Source organism: Halichoerus grypus, chromosome 5 (genome assembly GCF_964656455.1).
Source record: "Halichoerus grypus chromosome 5, mHalGry1.hap1.1, whole genome shotgun sequence".
Lineage (NCBI taxonomy): Eukaryota > Metazoa > Chordata > Mammalia > Carnivora > Phocidae > Halichoerus > Halichoerus grypus.
The window spans coordinates 47,202,464-47,227,562 of record NC_135716.1 but is presented as its reverse complement, the minus strand read 5'-3'; the positions used below and the strand labels follow the sequence as shown (position 1 = coordinate 47,227,562).

General features: G+C 33.6%; 1 protein-coding gene across 1 annotated transcript in view; it reads left to right on the top strand.

Annotated features, from left to right (window-relative positions):
* The window catches only part of CNBD1 (cyclic nucleotide binding domain containing 1), a 519,466-nt gene that overhangs the window by 215,969 nt on the left and 278,398 nt on the right, over positions 1 to 25,099 (top strand). The window contains exon 5 of the mRNA XM_078071672.1: positions 8,588 to 8,733. Within this exon, the coding sequence (XP_077927798.1) occupies positions 8,588 to 8,733 (146 nt within the window). The remainder of the gene's footprint in view (positions 1 to 8,587; positions 8,734 to 25,099) is intronic.

Sequence of the window (25,099 nt, the reverse complement as noted above, 5' to 3'; positions counted from 1 at the left end):
TGCTGTGATTCTGATGTCTGCACTCCATATGAATGACCAAACTCAATTTCTGGAAAAACTGATAATAATCAACATTTGTTATATGAATTTGGATGATCAGATAAAATCAATTGTTATTCTGTTCATTCATCCCTGACTGATTAGGCAATTCAAGTGAGAAGTCAGACAGAAAGTGATGTGCATGTTAATGATTAATGATTCACGAAAAATTTCAAGTGCACACAAGATTCCAGAAAAATAATTTGATAGTGAATTACTCGAAAACATACAGGGAAAATGGATAAATAAATGACATGGGGAGGGTTGCTTTTTTAAACCGTTTTAAATAATTTTAAAAAGGCTGCTTTGAAAACTGTTGAGGAGGCCCAAAGATATGCATGTGTGTATCCTTTAATTAAAGTGATCTTTTTAGCCAGATTTTTCTATCCCACTAATCTCTGGCTCACAAAACACTTAATAAAATTTTATGTACCTTCTAAAGCCCAGAGATTTTAGTTGTGCAGTTTCTGAAAGTGTTCATGTATGGGGATACACATAAGGGCATCAAATTAAAGCAAGTTTTTGAAATCTTTGAGGAACTCATGTGATTGGGCATGCAGGGCATGTGTTCTGGGAACAGATGTATCCAAATGTAACAGACTCCCAGGTATTCTGCTCTCGGCTGATGATTTACCATGCCATTTCTACTATTTTTTTCCCCTAATTTAAATTTGAGGCAATTCCTCCACAGCCTCTCATTCAGGCTCATGATTTTACTTTGCTCTGTGTTCCTTACTTCATACTCTGTCTCTTTTATTTTAACCTAACTTTTACTCCAGATTTAAAGCCTTCTGTTTTTAATTAACCTTAATTACTGATCCTATTTTCTTCTTCTTATTTCTTTTGCTTAACTCAGAGGTAGATATACCTTGAAGGTAATGAAGCTTAAACTTTAGGTCTGTTATTTGATTTGCATGGGTCCCATCCAAGACCCTGGGAGAAGCCCTAGAAATGAATTCACATGCTCATAGTTCCTGTATAATTTGCAAAAGTGAGCTATTTTGACTGTGATCACTTTTTTTTCCCCCCTTTGCCTGCCAATTTCCTTACATTTCACTTTCATGGCACCTGGCATTGGAGTAGCTTTAGGCATTTTGGGGATTCAGTTTATGGAAAATTGCATTAGAGATACATTTCAGTTTGGTCTAGTGAGATATAATTTTTGGTTCTTAGTCACTGCTACAGATGCAAGTTACTGCTTGTTATGCTTGTGTATGAATGGCTGTCAGGAATAGCCCTACCAGACAGAGTGGACTCAACAGCATCTTGACGTAAAGAAACAGAACCAGAGCTCTTATCACCATATCCGTTCTATGGCAAGCTGGTACCAGACACGTGGACTGACACATACTTTAGAATATATGGAGAGAGTTAAATCTGTGGAAGAGCTTTCCAAATCTTATAGCTCATAAATGAAAGAAATGTGGGTATGGATTTTACCAAATTTGACAGGAATCCTGAAATTTTATGTTATGCTACTAATAATGAGTTGTGAAGCTAAAAAAATATTTCAAAATTATTAAGAATAATTAAAAAATTCTACCAACCAAGCTCAAGAGAAGACTGTATTCTGTCAATAAAAAATAATCTAAAATTACTGTCATGCAAAGAAATGGAGATATATAAGAAATTCAGGACAAATTCTATAAAAATAATTATTATAGATGTACATAGGCAACTAATTAATAAAAGTACTGTAACATATCTTTTTCTGGATTTTTGTGGTGATTTAAAACCATCCAGCTTTTAAAAATTATAATGTGTAGTGCTTTCTTCTCTTTCTAAATAACTACAATTGACTCTTGAACACACAGGTTTAAACTGTGCAGGTCCACTTATACACACATTTCTTTTTTGATAAATACAGTATAGCACGGTAAATATATATTTCTCTTCGTTATGATTTTAATAATAATGTTTTATTTTATTTATTCTAAAAATACAGCATATAATACATATAACATACAAAATATGTGTTAATCAACTGTTTATGTTTAACCAGTAAAGTTTCTCATCAACAGTAGGTTATTTAGTACATAAGTTTTGGGGGAATTAAAAGTTATATGTGGATTTTTGACTGTATAGGGGGTCAGTGCCCCTAACCTTTGTGTTGTTCAAGGGTCAACTGTATTCTCATTTGTACCAATTTTTTAATTTGTAAATTTGTGTTCTTTTTTATTTTTGTGTCAACTCAACAAAACCTGGAACAGCCCCTGCCTTAACTCAATTAGCCTAATAACTGAAAATAAATGAAAATCACTAGAAGATTTGACTTAGTATAGTGGCTAAGAAGATGGGGACCTGGACTCCAGAGTGAGACTGCCTGGGATAAAATCCTGGCTCCTCTATTATCCGTGTGACCTTGGGCAAGTTACTTAACATATATAAGACGCAACTTTCTCATTTTAAAGGGAAGAAATTGGATAAGAAAATGTTATTCCTTATAATTGTATGATAATATAAATACAATATAGTGGGAAATCAACTAATTAAAATAATAGAATATCCATGTTGAAAGGAAGCTTGGATTTCCCATAATTTTCCATCAGCCTTATGGATTCCTCATAGCTCTTTTAGGTGTACATGTTGGTCCATGTGGAAACTATACCTCATGTGGAAACTGACCTGTTCTCTTCTTCCTTAAACTAGTATAGTTATGCTTTTTCTTTTCTTTTTTTTTTAGTTACGCTTTTATGACTTTATGTACAATCTTTGTAAGATTTAGTTTGAACAAACCGCTCTGTGACTGTTTGTGTGTGTTTTTGAATACTGCTGCTCTTGTACAATCCTTGTATAAAGAATCACATGATAGTATTAGTGAAAATATTAAAAATTGAAACAAGTGGTAATCTATTCTCTATTTGACCTGACTCTTATACATAGAAATGATAAAATGTTATTTAAAAGAAAACAAAATAAAACTGACCACAGCATATTCTGCCTTCTAGATCAGAAATTAAGCATTCAGTGAAAATAGGAAAACAGCAAGAAACTACTGGGAGAAACATAAGCTTTCCCAAATTCTCAGGGATATTAGAGGATTATCAAGTTTCCAACAGCACATGAGACTGAGCCTCCTGTTGATTTCTGTTTAGTAGGTTATTTTTAACCATTATTAAAAGAAAGTGTGAACCCAAACAGCAGGAGGATTTTGATAGGGAACTAACACTTGAATTTCATGTGTGTGTGTGTGTGTGTGTGTGTGTGTGTGTGTGTATATGTATACACACACACACATATATATGTATATATCCCCAAGGATCTGTTTTATTGTTTCTAATATTTTTAATTGTACCTTTTAATTAAAAAAATTGACTTCTTTATAACCTCTATTCGTAATTGCCAGACAAAATAATCTTAATCCCTCTTTACTTTGACAGCTCTTCAAATTTATGAATCAGCTCTATTTCCAAATATCTTTACTTCCAATTAAAAAATGATTGTTTTATGACAGGACCTAGAGATATTTTCTTTGATGTTTATAAGTCCTCGAGAAGTAAAAAAATAATTAGCATCTCTGACGTTTACTTTCAGAGACCTTCATGGGCCTCTGGTAACCCTTCCTGAATAAGGTCTTGCAATCAGAATTACTCCTGGTTTTTTGTTTGTTTTTCTTTTCTATTTGACCACACAAGAATAGGAAGCTGTCTTTTTTTTTTTTCTTTCTTTCTTTCTTTCTTTCTTTCTTTTTTTTTTTTTAGGGAGAGAGAGAGCACGTGTGAGCTGGGCAGCGAAGACAGGGTTGGGGGCTGGGGCTTGTGGAAGCAGAGGGAGAGGAAGAGAGAGAATTTTAAGCAGGCTCCATGCCCAGTGTGGAGCCTGATGCTGGGCTCCATCTCATGACCCTGAGATCATGACCTGAGCCAAAATCAAGAGACTGACTGAGCCACCCAGGCACCCTGAATAGGAAGCTGTCTTAACAGAATTTCTAATACCTAGATAGTCAGATAATTCTTCAAGTTAAACAGCTTAGGTATTTTAAATTAAGTGAAAATAAATAAATAATTAATAGACCATGCAGTTCTTTTGCCAAACTATATGCAACAATTTAGAATGATAGTTTAATGGATGAAATAATATATACTTGATAATTATTATTTCAGGTATGGCCTAGCGTACAGTTATCTTGTGTTTTAAAGGAAGAGGAAACCAGGTGATGGCAATAACTGACGAGATAAGTTGACACTTTAAAATCAAGTTATGTAAAGGAAACAATCTTACGATAGTAATTTCTGAATCATTAAGTTCTAGCTCATAAAACGGAATGTCTGCAGTGAATATTTTAATTATGATATTTTTCAACTATAAAATCAGATCATTAAGATTCAGTTATAGTCTTGCCCCTAGAGTATTTCTGATATATTTGCAATCATGCAATGTATGCCTTAATAACATGTCACCAATACTGCAGGTTTATCTTTCTACATAGGATTCTGCATTATATCGCTTATTCTGTAATAAGCTAGATGATATCTTCTTGAAAACATGCAGCCGAAAACTATTTCTCTATTATTGACTACTTATTTTCAACTTTTAATATATTACCTAAAGCTATCATGTGTACCTTTCCACATATAATATTTGACTCTGTTTTAAATGAGAAAATTGTGTTGTTTTTTTTTTTCTATTACAGAACTCATCAACTTATTTTGAGTGTCTGGAATTATTCTGTTTAAATTTAGGGTTTTTTGTGTTTCTGCACCTGTGTGTTCGTGTGTGGTGTGTGTTAGCAGTATGATTTGCTCATCGCTCAGCAATTTTTAGTATTTCTGTTTCTTTTTTATTATTATTAGCTATGTGTCTTTGAGGAAATTAACTACTCTGATCCTCAATTTAAATATTACTTCTTACAATATATTCCCCTTGTTTTATCCCCTTATTTTCACTTGACTGCTCGGATTTACTCTTGTTTTATTGGCAAACATCCTACCCAAGTTTAATGGCTGTGTTTATGTGTTCTGTAATATAAGCTGATTATATTTTCAGCACATGCAGACCAACTGTTCCTCTAGCCAATGCCAGAAGGACACAGTCAATCCCCGGATATACTTGCATCACCTCTTGGGAAAAAGAATTGTGACTAGAGTAACTCTGGAAGACTAAATATTTTTTACTAAACAGTCTTTAAGTCCTTGAAGAAAAACCATATAAATCAGCCAGTATAGGAAGCTAAACTCCATGTATCCTCAACATTTAAGTTAAATGGAGCCTGTATAAGAAGACATGTAATATTGTTAAGAGGAAAATGCAAGGATTTTTTTGTTTTAACTCTAATCTAGTAGATGGGGGACTGTTAGACTACAGTTGTAGAAAAATGCAGAAGCTCCATTTCATTTGCACATCTAAGTAAATGTGAGTGAACTAGTATTAGGATGTAAAGGCCTTAAGAGAGCCCTAACTGGTGTCCCATTGCCTCAGAGATACTCACTGAAGCAATCAAACTCCCCCCTTACCACAAGAAATGTGAAGAATTAGCCAAGAGTGAAAAAGTCGACAGGTTTACAAGAGCTTAACAAAAATCTAAATGACGTATACCTACAACTGGAAACATTTAGGAATTCAGTGGATGCCAACACGGATGCCAATGGTTGTGCATGATAGTTTCCACTCATCAGATGCCAGTGCGCACAGATCCTTGTCAGCAGAGGCCAGCTCCATAACTTGTCGTGACTCTGTGAGCTCTTAGGTTTGATGTAATCACCAGGAAAAAAAGAAGTAAAAAGGAAAATCTTGAAATTATTTTGTTTCCAACTAATATGTTTCTAAATACTTAGAATATACTAACATTTTGCTTTTTGTGATTAGTGGATTTAGAAATAGTGGATTTAGAAATTTTGAGTGTCTGGAATTATTCTGTTTAAATTTAGGGTTTTTTGTGTTTCTGCACCTGTGTGTTCGTGTGTGGTGTGTGTTAGCAGCATGATTTGCTCATCGCTCAGCAATTTTTAGTATTTCTGTTTCTTTTTTATTATTATTAGCTATGTGTCTTTGAGGAAATTAACTACTCTGATCCTCAATTTAAATATTACTTCTTACAACATATTCCCCTTGTTTTATCCCCTTCTTTTCACTTGACTGCTCGGATTTACTCTTGTTTTATTGGCAAACATCCTACCCAAGTTTAATGGATTTAGAAATAGACATAGAGGTGGCTAAATGAAAATTCAAGAGAATAACATTTTCTTTCACACCATTGTATGTGGTCTGATAACTCCTAATGATACTAATGACACTATTAATAAAAAAAAATCCTTTTTACAAATAATAGTTTGGGCATTATAGTTTTCCTAACATCTCTCAATGTATGATTTTTTTTTCTTTTTGTTAATCTAATTTCTTTCCTAATAGCTTTTGTATATAGAGTAGGTAAGGAAAGAGTGGGTATGATGTATGTAAAAAACATTCCTGGCTAACCCAGGAATACCAGGAGATGGGTATTAAAGAGGGCAGGTACTGAATGGAGCACTGGGTGTTATACGCAAACAATGAATCATGGAACACTACATCAAAAACTAATGATGCAATTTATGGTGATTAACGTAACATAAAAAAAAAATTCCTGACAAATGATAAAGATAGAAATTGAGAGAGAAGTGAAGGAAGGCTATGTTTAAAGAGAGGAAATGAAGGCCAAGTTTTCAGACATGAATGTCTTGATTTATCATTTTGAGGTTGTAAACACAGGGGTGTATGTTAAAATCAAATGAAAAGTTTCATGGGAATTTCAAAACTGTGGACTGTGCTGATCATTTGTCAGCGTTTATGATCTGTCTCCAATATCTTCTGCATACCAGTAACCAAATCCAAGTTTCTGTTCTAGACATTGTTTTTAAATCCTTGTTTATTTCTTCTCCCTGTGCCTGCCTCTCTCTTAATGTAGGCTACCTTAAATTCTTCTGTAACAATAGGCTTGGTAGAGAAGATAAAGCTTCTAATTAGGCCTTTGGCACAGGGTTAAGTGACTTTATTTGAGAAAATGTAATAGACCTTTGATAGTCAAATTTCTTTCATTATTTTTGTTGTTGCATGGAATCAAGAAGCACTTGGCTTTTCCATTTATGCCCCACATTTCTAGATTTTCTCTATTGCTTCCTGTTTATACTTGAAAACTGTCCAATTTTAAGCACCTGATAATACATTGCAACAAAGAAGTAACATTAAGCAAACAAAACACAGTAACTTTCTGGCTCTTTCCAACTACTTTCTGTGAAACCATGGGTTTCCTAGGTACTTGGTATGCCTTCCAAATTGTTGCAGGCAACTAATAGATCAAATGTTTTGCCATTTTTTTTTTTTGGTCTGTGATATTATTTTTTTTACCACCTCCTGTTTCATTGCTAAATCAATGATACATATTTTAGGTTTTGGTTATGATATCATGCTATTTAATAACACTCATCTTTATCACTGCATCTAAAAGTACACACTTTTACATGATGTTAACTAGGAAGCCAGTTTTCTCAAGACTATTTCTTAAGACTATCTACGACATTAGTATTTTTCCAACTTCTTTTTTGCTAAAACCCACAACAAAAAACACAATATATATTGTCATCTAGTAAACATGCACACACAATCACATGCATACCAGGTGGCTCAACTGGACATTACATCTAAACTGGGACTATTTCTGGCAAACCTGCATTTATGTGTATCCCAAATTCCCTTTCTGCTGCTAAACTGATTTCTCACAATAGATTTTTAAAAGTTGCTTGAAAAATACTGAGCATTTAGCAGTGGTATGATAAGTTAGTCTCTTGAGAACTTAGGATCAACATGAATTTTGTATCTTTATTATGGTATTATAAATATTAAATAGTGAATTTAATGATTAAAGCAAATAAATATCATCCATCATATGATGATTGTGTTTTATTGAAAATTACATGTGCATTTTTTCAGTTAAAATATTTATCAGTGTTAAGTTGTAGCTTCATTTGATCTAACTTTAATAGTACTTGGAAAGGATTGGGGTGCCTGGGTGGCTCAGTCATTAAGCGTCTGCCTTCGGCTCAGGTCATGATCCCAGGGTCCTGGAATCGAGCCCCGCATCGGGCTCCCTGCTCAGCAGGAAGCCTGTTTCTCCCACTCCCCCTGCTTATGTTCCCTCTCTCGCTGTCTCTCTCTCTGTCAAATAAATAAATAAAAATCTTAGAAAAAAATAGTACTTGGAAAAGATTAAAAGTATACACTGGATAAAAAAAAATCAATCTTTTTACTATATGAAAGAGGTCTTTATAATTATAATGACAATAATAAAAGATACATTCTTACAATTGAAGCACGGAGTTTTCTATAAAAAGAAGGTAACGGCACTATGTAATTTCCTGAAGTTTAAAGTTTCGTGGATGTGCATCTTAGTGCTGAAAGGAGAATAAATTCTAAAGTTGATTAGCAAGACAAAAATAGAATATCATCATAGGTATCCTTAAGCAAACCTTAAATAAAAAAGAAATGCAAATTTGAAAGCTCAAAAATCAAGATTTTTGGTTTCTTTGTAGTTAAGCTGTGTTCTCTCAATTTGCAATCTTTTTGATGTTGTTTTAAGGCCCATTTATAGGACATTGCATGAACACAAAACTGTGTGGAAAATGCTGAAAACAATTCCAGATTTGACCTGTCAGCTACCTGAGGAGCATCTGAAAACTCTTAGCAAGAATGTCATTTCCGAAACCTGGGTAAAAGGCAGCACAGGTAACAGACTAATCTGGAGGGAATTTGGCAACATAAAATGTATGTCACTATTTTGAGTTCTCTATAATATTGATATTTTCACTTGATACATTAAAAATGTGCTGTTTGGGTGTATTTTGTTTGTAGTTATAAGCACTGAAATGAGTAACATTCCACATTTTAGTATGGATGTTTTAAAGATATACACTAGTGTTTTCTCCACCTTGAGCATGCATCAGAATCACCCAGAGGACTCAAACTGCTGTGTTCAGTTCTAAAGTTTCTGATTTGGTAGGTGTGGGATGGGACTTAATTGCATTTCCAACAATTTTCCAGATGACACTGCTAGTATGGGGACTATACTTTGAAAACCACTCATTGATATACGTATTTAATGACAATCCAGCATTGGATTTCGTAGTTATGACAGCAAATGGTCATAGCAGTTATTTGACTTATCCAGATGCTGACCCAGATATTGGGTACAAAACCTCTCCAGACAGATTTTAGTTTCCCAATTTTAAATTTCTAGTCCCTTCACCAAGGATACATTGGATACATTAATAGAAGTATTTTATATTGTAATTTTTGAGGGGTATCCAAATATCCACACACAGAGTCACACACACACACCTAACCCAACAGAATTCAACACCATTTTTTGCATTTGTCAAATACCTATTAGAAAAGCAGAATTAAGTCTATTTAATATATTCTTTATTTCAGGGGGTATCCCTTATTTATTCATCACAGACACAAATAAAAGTAGATATTACTATTATTCTCCACAGTTGAGAACCCTAAGGCATAAAATATCATGCAGAATATTTCTGAATAGAATTGAATTTCAAATACATTTTAACTCATTCTCTGTCCATTATGCTACTGTTTTTATAAAGTGGTTTATCAGGATCATGTCTTAAAAATCTAACTGTAATTTCAGAGAAAATGTGTCTATTGAAATATGTCATGTATCTATTGACATATTTCAAGACTTTTCCCCCAGTGGTCATCTCTTATAATTAGTTTCATTTAATCTGACATCAAGCAGTGAAAATTAAATCATAGGAGTTTTGCAAAGGATAAAATGATTTTGAAAGGCAAGAAAGAACATTAAACATTGCTTTGCATTAACTTGAGGATAGTAAGTTTAAAAATTAATTTGTTTTTATCATAAATCCCTGAAATTATATTTATTATGGTAAAAATATGGAAACAACCTAGATGACCTTCAATAGAAGATAGATTGAAATGTGATACATCTCTTCCATGGAATAAAAGACAGACTACATTATGATACATGTATTCAATGGAATTCTAGGCAGTTGTTAAAAAGAATGAGGTAGATCTCTCTGTATATTGACATGGAAACTTATTAAAATTATTAAAGACAGTAGATAAAAATAGAGCAATTGTGGAGTTATATAAATAATATGGTTATATTTTCACATATTTATGAAAGCCTGAAGTTATATTTACATATATATCTGCATATATACATATATAAAAATTCATAGTAAAAAGTACACAGAAGTAGATCCAGAAAAACAGTAAAAAATATGTATTTTAAAAACTGTTACCTTGGTGGAGGGGAGAATTGAGGGACAGTGAAGAATTAGCTCTTTCTTCTACATATATTTGTGTTGAATTTTTCACAATAAAGGTATATTCATGGGTTAGAGTTTTGTAACTACATATTTGTTTTTTTCAAAAAAGTTTTAAAATTATAATTCAAAGCAAAAACTGTATTCTGATGGTATCTTGTAACTTGGGTGATTAACTATTAAAATGTGAACTTTCATTCCTTGACAAATGCATATCAACTTTAATTTGATCTTTCTTATTAAATAAGGTTTTTCAATTCATATTTCAATAGAGCATATTTTCAAACACTTTATTAAAAAATGTAGAAGTCTCTGTCTTTGCATATACCTGTGTCAGAATCCTTCTCTTGAGTTTTTAAGACATCTGATTCAGACAGTCCAGATCTGTTTCACTATCAAAGCAGTCAACTCATTAAATATCTGACCTTTGTAAATCTCTTCATTCATCCAACTTAAAAAACAGGTGCAACCAAGTGTTTCTCTCTTTTCTTTACTCATGTGTGTCCTTCACCCCCTCTGCTATTATTTAAAGTATTCCCCCTAGTAGCCCCTCATCACCAGGCTGCTGATTTCAATCTGTGGCTAAGACTTTGGTTTCTCTCCTACAATTCCACATAGCTCTTTGCACCTTCTGGTCTCTTCTGGCAGGTTCTTTGGAGCTTTGTTATTTAAGGCAGCTTCCTAAACACCCCATTACTCACTCAGCATCTCACTCAGCTTTCTTAAACAATAAAGTATTAACAGGATAACAGTATTATGATTTTAAATACTGGCTAACACATATACGTATCTCTAGTTTAAGTGAAAATGGCACTACAACATAATTACTATAATAAGATTACTTATATTACCATATTATTAGACATATTACTATGTCTAAATATTACCTATATTGCTGTAATAAAATACTATATAAGCTATATATTGTATATAATAATCACTCTCTGTATGCTCTATAGATATATAGCCCAAGATACGTGTTACTTAATTCAAGTGGTTTCAAGAGTTTTCCATTGGATCTCTTATAATATGGCCTGAGCAGCAGGCATTTTTATGATTGGCAACCTAAAGCTCATGAAAGCTAAGAGAATTAACTTACTTCAGAATTCAATTTAGTGGCTAACATGGAATTAGATCCCAGATCAAAATTTTATTACTGTCTACCTTTATATTAACTTTGATAGATTTCCATGAAATAATTACTATAAGGGATTTTTTTCTCTTATATCTTTATCATCTTTACTGTTTTCTTTTTGAAGTCCATTAAGGCTTATGGGGTTTCTCTTTTTTTTTTTAATTTTATTTTATTATGTTAGTCACCATACATTACATCATTAGTTTTTGAGGTAGTGTTCCACGATTCATTGTTTGCGTATAACACCCAGTGCTCCATTCAATACATGCCCTCTTTAATACCCATCACAGGGCTAAAAAAAAAAATACCCATCACCAGGCTAACCCATGCCCCCACCCCCCTCCCCTCTAGAACCCTCAGTTTGTTTCTCAGAGTCCATAGTCTCTCATGGTTTGTCTCCCCCTCCGATTTCCCTCCCTTCATTTTTCCCTTCCTACTATCTTCTTCTTCTTTTTTTTTTTAAACATATAATGTATTATTTGTTTCAGAGGTACAGGTCTGTGATTCAACAGTCTTACACAATTCACAGAGCTCACCATGGCACATACCCTCCCCAATGTACATCACCTGCCACCCCATCCCTCCCACCCCCCACCACTCCAGCAACCCTCAGTTTGTTTCCTGAGATTAAGAATTCCTCATATCAGTGAGATCATATGATACTTGTCTTTCTCTGATTGACTTATTTCACTTAGCATAATACCCTCTAGTTCTATCCACGTTGTTGCAAATGGCAAGATTTCATTTTTTTTGATGGCTGCATAATATTCCATAGTATATATATACCACATCTTCTTTATCCATTCATCTGTTGATGGACATCTTGGCTTTTTCCATAGTTTGGCTATTGTGGACATTACTGTTATAAACATTGGGGTGCATGTACCCCTTTGGATCACTACATTTGTATCTTTGGGGTAAATACCCAGTAGTGCAATTGCTGGGTCGTAGGGTAGCTCTATTTTCAACTTTTTGAGGAACCTCCATACTGTTTTCCAGAGTGGCTGTACCAGCTTTCATTCCCACCAACAGTGTAGGAGGATTCCCCTTTCTTTATGGGGTTATTTCTTTCATTTTATTTCATTTTACTCCCACCTTTTATGAAGTTATATCTCAAAAACACCATAGTTCCTCATTTAAATAAACTCTTGTATTTATTTTTAATGCTGAAAAATATTTTTATGTTACTAAATTTTAACATTTCTTCAGCCTATATAGACTTTCTTTTCTGTTGTGGTTTAAATTTCATGTAACATATAAAAACACAGCAGCCAAGTCTCATAAAAAATTTAGTGGGCATCTTTTCCATAAGTAAATTAACCATAATTCCAATAATATGCTCTTGTAATAGAAATAGGCAAATATTTAGGCCTATCATAAAGATTAAGGTTCTCTTAAAAGCAAACATGCCTTGAAGAACATGCATTGATCCTAAAGTATGGATATACTTTCACTGCAGCTAAGGTGGTGTTCCCTATGATTCATGAAGATTTGTCCTTGAAATCTGGCCAGAAACCTTTTTCAGTCTTTATCTGCATTGTGAAGACCCAGTTCCATTTCTCTCTTTTCCTATCCAAGAGATGGTTGTAAGGCTTTGAGAAAATTAATGCAAACAAAAACAAAAACTTCAATCACGTGGCAATACCAGAAACCCTTGCCATGATATTTATTTCTTTAATGTTGCCATGGAATCTTACTTTCTAAATAGTGAAACTTATTACCAGAAATGATGTTAGAAATATTCAACACCTGATCAGAACGCGTGCTACCCAAGCACAACAAATACCTGCTCTGAGCATTTGATACAGGAGTATTAGTAAGTATAGAAGCCCCATATTCATAACTTTCTCCATTTCTGTTATTGGAATATTTTCAATTAATAAAAAACTACTGGGGTGCCTGGTGGTGCCGTGGGTCAAGCTGGCCAACTCTTGGTTTCAGCTTAGGTCGTGATCTCAGGGTCATGAGATGGATCTCATTGGGATCTGCACTCAGCCCAGTCTGCACAAGACTCTTTCCCTCTCTCTCTGCCCCTCCCCTTGCTCGTGTGTGTGCTCTCTCTCTCTAACATAAATAAATAAATCTTAAAACAAAAAAACAAAAACAACTACTTTTCAGGTTGCTTTATATAATTGTACTACTTAGTATCTAGAAATTAATATATTTTTAAAAACCTCCCTGATTTTAATAAGAAAATAATCAGAATATAATTAATATATTTTAGCCTCTCTAGACTAATTCTTGGATTGCCATATCTCAGAAGAGTTGACAGCTTTGTCCAATTATTAGGAGTTATTTTTAAATAAAGCTTTTTATGTACTTTGGTTATATGTGCAAAAAAGGCAATGTGATATTGTGTAAATGCTTAGGAAGGAAAATTACACAGAACTGGTTTCCATTTGCTGCAATAATATAAACATAAATTCATTTAATTAACAACCATGTATTGAGTGTTTGCTAGTGACTATCACTGGAACTGATTTTCTAGTGTGAGAAAACAGGAAATAAACAAATATCAAATTAAAACATAATATAATTTCAAGAAATATGTTCTATGAAAAAAGAAAGCACAGGAATAGAGAAGGGCTAGAAATTTTTTAAATGATGATAATAATAATTATGTATTTTATTTTTTCATTGTTTTATTTTTTTGTTTTTGTTTTTATTTTAATTCCAGTTAGTTAAAATACAGTGTTATATTCAACAATTCCATAGTTGTAATTCAACAATCCCAAACATCCCAAACATCATCACAACAAGTGCATTCCTTAATCCCCATCATCATTTAACCTGTCCTCCCACCTACCTGCCCTCTAGTAACCATCAGTTTGTTCTCTATAGTTAAGAGTCTGTTTCTTGGTTTGCCTCTCTTTCTTTTTTTTTTTCCTTTGCTTATTTGTTTTGTTTCTTAAATTCTACTGTGAGGGAGATGATGATATTTGTCTTTCTCTGACTGACTTATTTCGGTTAGCATTATACTCTCTAGCTCTATCCATGTTGTTTGAAATGCCAAGATTTCATTCTTTTTTTATGGCTGAATAATATTCCATAGTGTATGTGTGTGTGTGTGTGTGTGTGTGTGTAGTGTAATATATATTACACTATATCTTCCTTATCCATTCATCTATCAGTGGACAGTTAGGCTGCTTTCATAGTTTTGCTATTGTAAATAATGCTGCAATAAACATAGGGGTATCCCTTGAATTAGTGTTTTTGTAATTTTGGGGTAAATACCCGGTAGTGCAATTATTGGATCATAGAGTAGTTCTAATTTAATTTTTTGAGGAACATCCATACTGTTTTGCACAGTGGCTGCACCAGTTTGCATTCCCACCAACACTGCAAGAGGGTTCCTTTTTCTCCACATCCTTACCAACACTGTTGTTTCTGGTGCTTTTTTATTTTAGCCATTCCAACAGGTATGAGGTGATACCTCATTATTTTTGATTTGCATTTCCCTGATGATGAGTGATGTTGAGCATCTTTTCATGTGTCTGTTGCTGTTCTGTATGTCTTCTTTGGAGAAATTGATAAACCTCTAGCCAGACTAACCAAAAGAGAGAAAGAGACAGAGAGAAGACCCAAATAAACAAAATTACTAATGAAAGAGGAGAAAAAACAGTCAGCACCACAGAAATACAAACACTGTAACAGAATATTATGAAAACCTACATGCCAACAAATTGGACAACCTAGAAGAAATGGATAAATTCCTAGAAACATAATCTACCAAAATTGAAGCTAAAAAGAAATTGAAAATTTGAACAGATCTATTACCAGCAATGAACTTGAATCAGTGATCAAAAACTCCCCCAAAATAAAATTCCAGGACCAGATGGCTCCCCAGGTGAATTCTCCCGAACATTTAAAGAAGAGTTAATACCTATTCTTCTCAAACTATTCCCAAAAATTAAAGAGGAAGGAAAACTTCCAAATTCATTTTATGAGGCCAATATCACTGTGATACCAAAACCAGATAAAGACACCACAAAAAAAAAAGAACTACAGACCAATATCTCTGATGAATATAGATGCAAAAATCCTCAACAAAATATTTGCAAACTGAACTTAATACATTAAAAAATCATTCACCACGATTAAGTGGGATTTATTCCTGGGATGCAAGCATGGTTCAATATTCACAAAACAATTAATGTGATACATCGCATCAATAACAGAAAGGATAAAAAAAAGCCACTTGACCATTTCAATAGATGCAGAAAAAACATATGACAAAGTACAATATCCATTTATGATAAAAACTCTCTGCAAAGTAGGTCTAGAGGGAACATACCTCAACATAATAAAGGACTTATATGAAAAACCCACCTCCAACATCATAATCAATGGTGCAAAACTGAGAGCTTTTCCCGTAAGGTCTGGAACAAGACAAGGATACCTACTCCCACCACTTTCATTCAACATATTATTGGAAGTCCTAGCCACAGAAATTAGACAACAACAAGAAATAAAAGCCATCCAAATTGGTAAGGAAGAAGTAAAACTCTCACTATTTTCAGGTCACATGATGCTATAAGTAGGAAACTCTAAAGACTCCACCAAAAAACTGCTAGAACTGATAAATGATTTCAGTAAAGTTGCAGGATACAAAATCAATGTACAGAAATCTATTGCATTCCTATACACTAATAATGAAGCAGCAGGAAGAGAAGAATACAATTTGATCTACATTCGCACCAAAAACAATAAAACATCTACAAGTAAACTTAACCAAACAGGTGAAAGACTTGTTCTCTGAAAACCATAAAATACTGATGAAAGAAATTGAAGAGGACATAAAAAAAAATGGAAAGACATTCCATGCTCATGGATTGGAAGAACAAATATTGTTAAAATGTCTATTCTACCCAAAGCAATCTACAAATTTAATGCAATCCCTATCAGTACACCAACAGCATTTTTCATAGAATAATTATATATTTTATATAATACTTATTGATCTGGCACTACTCTAAATAATTTATAAGTACTACCTTGCATAATACTTTCAAAATTCTATGATATGTGTGGCTATAATCCTCATTTTACAAAAGAGGAACTTGAGAGACAGATATTAAGTAAGCTGGACAAGGTAATGCAGATAGAGTGGTCAGATAACACATGCAAAAGATGCCTCGCTATGTCAACATGCAAGATAAGAACTAAAAAAATGACACTGTTAATTTAATATTTGAAAAGCAATAAGACTTTTGAAAGTAACTTCTCTTCAGTGTTTTAGGATGACATTTCCTAAAGAGTGTTCATGGAGTTCAGCTGCAGATAATGGATATTAAAACAGACAGCTGCAAAAATAAATAAACCAGAGAAGCACTTTTGGAATGGCAGGCTAAGGACCTCCAAAAATCCATAAACGGAATCAACAGACTAGCAAAAACTGTCAATATCAACTTTTTCAGAACTCTGGAAAAGACCTACAACAATCCAGGTGTGTTTATTCCAGAAAAATGGTGGAATCTTGGTAAGAAGAGTGAGTTTTACAACATATTGACTACGCTCTTCCCATCTCACTATAACAGCTCTGCAGTAACCTGAAAAGCAGCAGCCTTGCAGTTATGGTAACTGTTAAAACCAGCAGACTAACAGCCACTGGAGCTGGCAGAATAGGTTTGCTTCCCTCTTAAAAGTTCCATCAAAATCCTAGAGAAGAACATAGGCAGTAACCTCTTTGACATCGGCCACAGCAACTTCTTTCAAGATACATCTCCAAAAGCTAGTGAAACAAAAGCAAAAATGAACTTTTGGGACTTCATCAAGATAAAAAGCTTCTGCACAGCAAAGGAAACAGTCAACAAAACAAAGAGGCAATCCACAGAATGGGAGAAGATATTTGCAAATGACACAACAGATAAAGGGCTGGTATCCAAGATCTATAAAGAACTTCTCAAACTTAATACCCAAAAAACAAATAATCAAGTCAAAAAGTGGGCAGAAGATATGAAGAGACACTTCTCCAAAGAAGACATACAAATGGCTAACAGACACATGAAAAAATGTTCATCATCATTAGCCACCAGGGAAATTCAAATCAAAACCACATTGAGATACCACCTTACACCAGGTAGAATGGCAAAAATGGACAGGGAAAGAAACAACAAATGTTGGAGAGGTTGTGGAGAAAGGGGAACCCTCTTACACTGTTGGTGGGAATGCAAGTTGGTACAGCCATTTTGGAAAACAGTGTGGAGGTTCCTCAAAAATTTAAAAATAGAGCTACCCTATGACCCAGCAATTGCACTACTGGGTATTTACCCCAAAGACACAGATGTAGTGAAAAGAAGGGCCATATGCACCCCAATGTTCATAGCAGCAATGTCCACGGTAGCCAAACTGTGGAAAGAGCCGAGATGCCCTTCAACAGATGAATGGATAAAGAAGATGTGGTCCATATATACAATGGAATATTACTCAGCCATCAGAAAGGATGAATACCCAATTTTTACATCAATATGGATGGGACTGGAGGAGATTATGCTAAGTGAAATAAGTCAAGCAGAGAAAGTCAATTATCATGTGGTTTCACTTATTTGTGGAACATGAAGAATAGCATGGAGGACATTAGGAGAAGGAAGGGAAAAATGAGCACAATCAATGAGCACAATCAAGAAATATGAAAATGTAACCCTTGGAGTGGGAGAAAGTTTTTGCAAATCATATATCTGATAAGAGACCCATATCCAGATTATGAAGAACTCTTACAGCTCAATAATAAAATGACAACCAAATTGGAAAATGAGCAAACTATCTGAACAGGTACATTTCAAAAGATGATATATAAATGGCCAATAAGCATATTAAAATGCCCAATATCATTAGTCATTAGAGGATTGTAAATCAAAACCACAATTATATACCACTCCCTACCCAGTGGGATGATTTAAATATGAAAAATAGACAATCATAAGCATTTTTTAAGATATAGGCAAGTTGAAACTCTCACACATTTATGATGGGATAGTGAAATAGTGAAGCCACTTTGGAAAATATTTCGGCAGCTCCTCAAATGTGAAACACAAAGTTATCATTTGACCGAGCAATTCTACTCAGATATACCAACAAATGAAAACATACATTCATTCAAAAATTGTACACAAATGTCCATAGTAGATTTATTCACAATAGCCCCAAAATGGAAACAGCCCAAATTTCCATCAAAATATGAATGAATTTTTTAAAAATGTGCTATATCCTCATAATGGAATATTACTTGGCAATACTAGGGAATAAAGTACACGCTACGATCTGGATGAATCTTGAAAACATTATGCTAAATGAAAGAAGCTAGTTACAAAAAATTGCATATTTATAATTTCATTGATATGAAATCTCTTCAATAGGCAAATTCATTTGAGACAACAATTAGTGGTTGCCAGGAACGTGGGCAAATGGGGCGTGAGGCATGACTGCTGATGAGTATGAGTTCCCTTTGGGGATAATGAAAATATTCTAACATTAGATTATGAAGTTGACTGTACATCTCTTTGAATATACTAAAAAAACCCTAATGGACTGTATATTTTAAAAAGAGTGAGTTTCATGGAATCTGAATTTTATCTCAATAAAATTTTAAAACTTGAGGTAAGGGCGCATGGGTGGCTCAGTCCGTTAAGCATAGGACTCTTGGTTTCAGCTCAGGTCATGATCTCAGGGTCATAAGACTGAGCCCTGCATCAGGCTCCACGCTAGGCTGTTTTCTGTCTCTATCGATTTACCTATTTCAGAAAATTCATATAAGTAGAACCATACAATATGTGACCCCTTGTGTCTGGCTTCTTTCACATCACATGTTCTTGTGGTTCATCCACATTGTAGCATGTACTTCATTCTTTCTGTGGCTATAAGCTATAAGCTATTTTTTAAAGTACTTTTTTTTTTAAACAATTAGAAACCCCTGGACACCACTAATACCTTAATACATGCCAGCATCTGGAGATCCCTGAAATTTGAAGTCAATAAATCTTAATAAATGTTTAACATTAAAAATATAAAGAACAAACAAACAGAAATGAGTTTTCTGAGGAAAAAGACGTGTGAAAATTCAAAGACTTCAAAATGCCAGCATGCATTGAATATTTCCTGTAGGACACTACATAGACACTAAATGACTTCTGAAACAAGTTATCCCTGTGTTTTCTTTCCCCACCTCAGGAAGCAGCTCTGTGCAGCATACCTGGGGAAATACTGCCATAGGAGAAAGAAACTTCTTTCTTATTAGCTTTTAAAAAATACCTTATATTAGAGTAACAATGTTTCATGATGTGTAAATTCCTTCTACAACCATTAATTATTTGAGAGATATATCTTAGCTTTGTAGCTTTGTAGGACTATCACTTTCTTGTCTTTGAAGACTGAAATTTAGCTTTACTAGTTTAACTCTAGTGAAGGGTTGAACCGGGGCTTTTGAACCTGAAGCCACCTTTTGTTTTCTCTTACCCTTTGCTGGCTCTTCAAGCAAAAATAAAATAAAGTAAAATAAAATAAAAGTAAAATAAATTAAAATAAAATTCCTTAAGTAATAGAACTGCAGTTCTGCAATGTCAAGAAACTGTTTTTTGATGCATATCATCAATAAGCCTTCACAAAGGCAGTATGTAACATTAACTGATACACTTCTTTTATGGATAATCTAGAATGTCTGCTCACATGATGCATCATAGAAAGCAGTCTTCCTTTTATGATCTTTTCTAGTGTGAAAACAGTTCTGCATGGTGATGCTGTTATCTACCACCAGAAGGTTTCTTGATGTGATATGTCCTTTTCATGGCACTGGCCTGGATTTAATGCTTAATGTAAATTTTTGTCTTTTAAATGTCCATAGAATACACTGTGACATTTTGTAAAAGTGACACTAATAAGATGGTTAAGGTGGTTTTTTAGTAGTAAAGGAAAATAATACAGAAATGTTTATTTTAGAACATTGAAAAATGGGATTACAGGGACAATAATCGTATTTAGTTTTCATAAGCCAGAAGTTAGAAAGAACATGTAAAATAATAAAAGTTACTTAAGTGGTATATTGGCCCCAAACTTTGTATTTTGTAGAGGAAATGCGTCAAATCATCATTCGGTTTTATATCCATAATTTTCCCCATGAAATTTAAAAATTTACTAAAATTTATACATTTAGGATAGAATGTGGTTTAGCGTAACATTAGGAATCACAGTGAAAATTTCAGAAAAAAAATATTTTGAGTCATTAAGTACTTTAATCAAGATTTAAGCTAGAATATAATTTGGGGTAAATGATGTTTCATAAAAATTGTTGATATATTTTAAAGTAGAAATTTTTAATCAATTGTATTTAATGCATAGCCAAAGAGTTTTTAAATGTTAATGAATGAAGTAATTTATAATAAATTATTCACTGGAGACAATAGAAATAGTGACATTAATAGACAACTCTTCATGATATTTAATTATTATTAGAAAGAATTGCTTTGGATAAACCAAAAATTCTAAAGCTCAAATTATGAATTATATAGATTTCTTTCAAGATTAATTAACTTTTATTAACAACCATGAACAAAACTTCACCTTGCTATCCAGGGATATATTTTAAAACCATAAAATATTGGAAAATCTACCTGGAAGTTATATTTCTTAAGAGAAGATGTTTTTTAAAACCTTTACTGAGACTTTTTTTCTTTGTTTTAATAGACCATAAAGCTTTTGATAACTACTTTAAAATGTTCAATTTTATGTAATTTGAAGTCAGGAAGAACACATTCTTTCTGTGTTGTAGGTGCTTCCATTTATTTTTAGAGGTAAAAAATTTCTTAATTTACCACCTGCATACCTCTAGGCATAGATACCGTAATACTTTCTTAAGGCATGATTTGATCTCAGGTTCTTCAGCTTTCCAAGCTATCTTTTCTCTCCTCACCTCACCCAAAAACCGAGCTGACTCTAATGCACTTAGGTTCTTAATCTGAAATATGGCCTAACTTGCAGTGCTTGGACAAAATAGTCACTCAATAAATATTTGATGAATGAATGTATGCATTAATCAGTAGTACAGGTAATTTCCAACCAGTGCATTCCTGAATACACAGTACTGGTTCAAAATTTGTCTAAGAACACAGTAATTTTTGTTGAATGATAGTCTGAAATTAGATGTCATTCATTCATTCTTTCAGGTAAAGTAACTCTTACCTTTGGATTGTATCAGTGAATCCCATGGTTATGTACCCAGATGCCATCCTTTTGATCTTCCCATGTAGAAATGATTTTTAAATCCTTAGGAATACTCTTGTTATAACCTGGTACAAAATATTTTAAATAATGTGTTTTGTGAAAAAATTAGTTGTATTTACAATACATTGTTTTCCTTTTTTGAGAACTCCTGGGAAAAATATATTCAGTGGTATTGAGACTTCCAGTCAAGTAATTTTTAAAAATCTCTTGTAGTTGCTAAATTAAGTAACTGATTATATTAATTTTTAAGTAAAGAAAATGGAGTAAAAATTGTCCATTGGCCCAGTACTATCTCCTCGCAAATATATAGCATTTTACAGATTTTGTTTTGTAATTTAATATATTTCTGCCTCCATCTTGTTTTTCTTACCCAATTTTCCCTCATTCTATTTCTTCACTAACTTTTAAAACAATATGGTAGGTATGCCGGGGTGGCTCAATCCATTAAACATCTGCCTTTGGCTAGGTCATGATCCCAGAGTCCTGGGATCCAGTCCCACATCAGACTCCTTGCTCAGTGGGGAGGCTGCTTCTCCCTCTGCCTGCTCAGGACCCTGGGATCATGACCTGAGCTGAAGGCAGATGCTTAACGGACTGAGTCACCCAGGCGCCCCAGCCTTGGTCTTAATATGCATGTTATGGATATGAACAAACAATTTGAGATATGGAATTTTCTTAGTGTTTTTTTTTTGTAAGAAGAACTAAGTAAAAATATCAAATAATAAGTTTTAAGGTTATTAAAAACAATCACCAACAATATGTGAAATTATAAATTCTCCCTTTATGAAATCTCTACAAATATTTGACAGGAAGTGTCAGTATTAATACTATTCCAATGGAAGGTTAGTGCCCCAAATAAAATGAAATAAATTTCTTTTCATCCCTTCCACTTAGCTCTAGATTTATTTATTTGAGTTTTTTAAAAACTTAAAATAAATATCCCCTGTTACTTGTAGATTATCTTCCACAGGTTATAGCTATATTCAAAAAAATGTTATGAGACATAGGCTTCAAATAACTTCTCCTGGTACCTTATGGGAAGAAAAATTGCTTCAAAGGCAAAATCATATCTCCAAAGATACCTTAATATAATAAAAGTTGTGAAAAGGTTATTCATTGCTTTTGTTATGTTATCTCTGGGACCATTTAGACCTTATAAGGAGGATTCCATGAATTAAACCACCTGCCTTAAAAGTCACATAACTTTCTGGTATTTTCCTAAGTTCCCACCTAATGGACAGAGAAGAAAATAGGCCATCCAGGAATTTTATCTTATTTCTCAATAGACAGAATTCTAAGGAAAAAAATGAGTTGTTCCCCAAATGTTTTATAAGATTCTTTGGAGAGAAATACAATAAGGATCATTAATTCAATTTTCATTCATTCAAGTATTTGCTAAATGCCTAAAGTAATCCAGGCAATATGCTCTGGGCTGCAGGGACTGAGAGCAATTAGAGATCCTTCTCCAAGAGGTTAGAATCTGTTGGCAGACACTGAAAATGCAGTCATGACAGAAATTCTGCGAAAAAAGATCACAGAGGAGGGGCATTAATTAGGATGGATGGGAGCAAGGCAGAGGTCAGCAAAGGCTTCCCTGGTCAATAGATAACACTTAAACTCAATTTTATAGGCCAAGTAAGAATTATCCAAGTGACAATATGACTTTATTCATCCAATTATAGTTCTTTGAAACATTTAAGTCCTTTTAAAATGGTTGATTTTAGCTGAACCAGAGAGCGGGAGACTCTCAGCTAGGAATTCGCAAACATGTTTGCTTTAATCAAACTTCGTATTTGGACTTTAAACTTTTGAAAACTCAGTACCAAAATGAGTAAACTTTCCCTTATTAGTATTCTCAATTCCTTTTGAATGCCTTTTGTTCAGCTAATTCAAGTGTGGTTAAAAGATATTTTAAGACATGAGGTCTGTCCTGCACTAGGAAATTTCTTCAAGTCCTTATGAGTATATATAGTTTTTGTTGTTGTTTTTTGCCTTTTCATGTCATGGAGGTTGGTTAGATAAATATTATGAAACTTATTCTTAACGAACTTGATTTTATTGAATTCTACTTCTGCAAGGTCTGGGAATCAAGATTTAATGCCGTTTTGATCTGTATTGTTTTAATTCTCATAGTCAAATTTTTCTTAGATGCTTGGAGTACTTTTTTTTCTAAAAAGTTATATAACATAATTTTGTGTATTTTGAAAATTTGAATAGGAGCCTATGTCATAGGTTCCTTCTCATTGCTTTGGAATTTCAAAAGCTTATATTTATCTTACATTGTTAATAAATGTATTTTTGTCACAATTCATAAGTTTAACACCACTTTGTGATTTTTAAGTAATATTTCAATTGTTATTTGAAAGCTTAACTCCATTGCATTTTTTTCTTTAGACCTTTTTTAATTGTGTGTATATCATTTATCTATCTGAGGACCAGTTTCAGATGTTACATGAACTCTGAGAATTTTCTGTTAATTATTCTGTTATATTTTCTGTTATCTTTTAAAAGATTTTATTTATTTATTTGACAGAGAGAGAAAGTGGGAAGGAGGGTGAGCACAAGCAGGGGGAGTGGCAGGCAGAGGGAGAAGCAGGTTCCCTGCTGAGCAAGGAGCCCAATGTGGGACTTGATTCCAGGGTCCTGGGATCATGACCTGAGCCAAAGGCAGACACTTAACCAACTGAACCACCCAGGCAACCCAAATACAATCATTGTCTTTATATATAATGGAGTTAGCAGCTTCCAAAATAGCTTAATTTGACTTATTTTTTGTAAGTTATAATTGGAGGGTTGATAAAATATTTTCTGACCAAAATATTTTCCGTGAATCTCAAATTCTACTCCCCCATTAATTAGTTTAACTCCTTAAGGGCCTCCTTAATATTACAGATATCTTTTGAATGTAAACGTGAAAATTAATGCATTGTAAATAGAGGTTATTTATTCAAATTCACTGTCACCAGGCCAAACCCTGAAGGAAAAGGAAGGTTTTCTTCAGAGCACCAGAAGAATCATGTCCATCAGTAAGGCAAACATATATTATGGTTAGAGTTAAGTGAAATTACAACAATATTCACAGAAATTGTGTTCAGTTGTGAGTAATAGAGAACTAAAGGACACTAGTTTACAAAAATTTCAGGATTTATTTATGTTACATAATGAGAAGTCACAAGATAGATTTAAAGGCGTCAGGGTGAATTTCCTGAGGTTCTCCCTGCCATTGCCTTTTAGTTGCAAGATGCTTCTCCAGCTCCAACATCATATCTTTGTTCTAGGTATCCAAGCAGGAGTGGCATGCATATTTGGAAAGCAAAAATTCTCCCAGTGTTTTGTTAATCAGAATCATGTCACAGGGCCACACATGTAAGAGTATTGGCAAAATATAATTTTTAAACTGGCACAGGCAATACCCAATAAAATTGTGGTTTTGTTA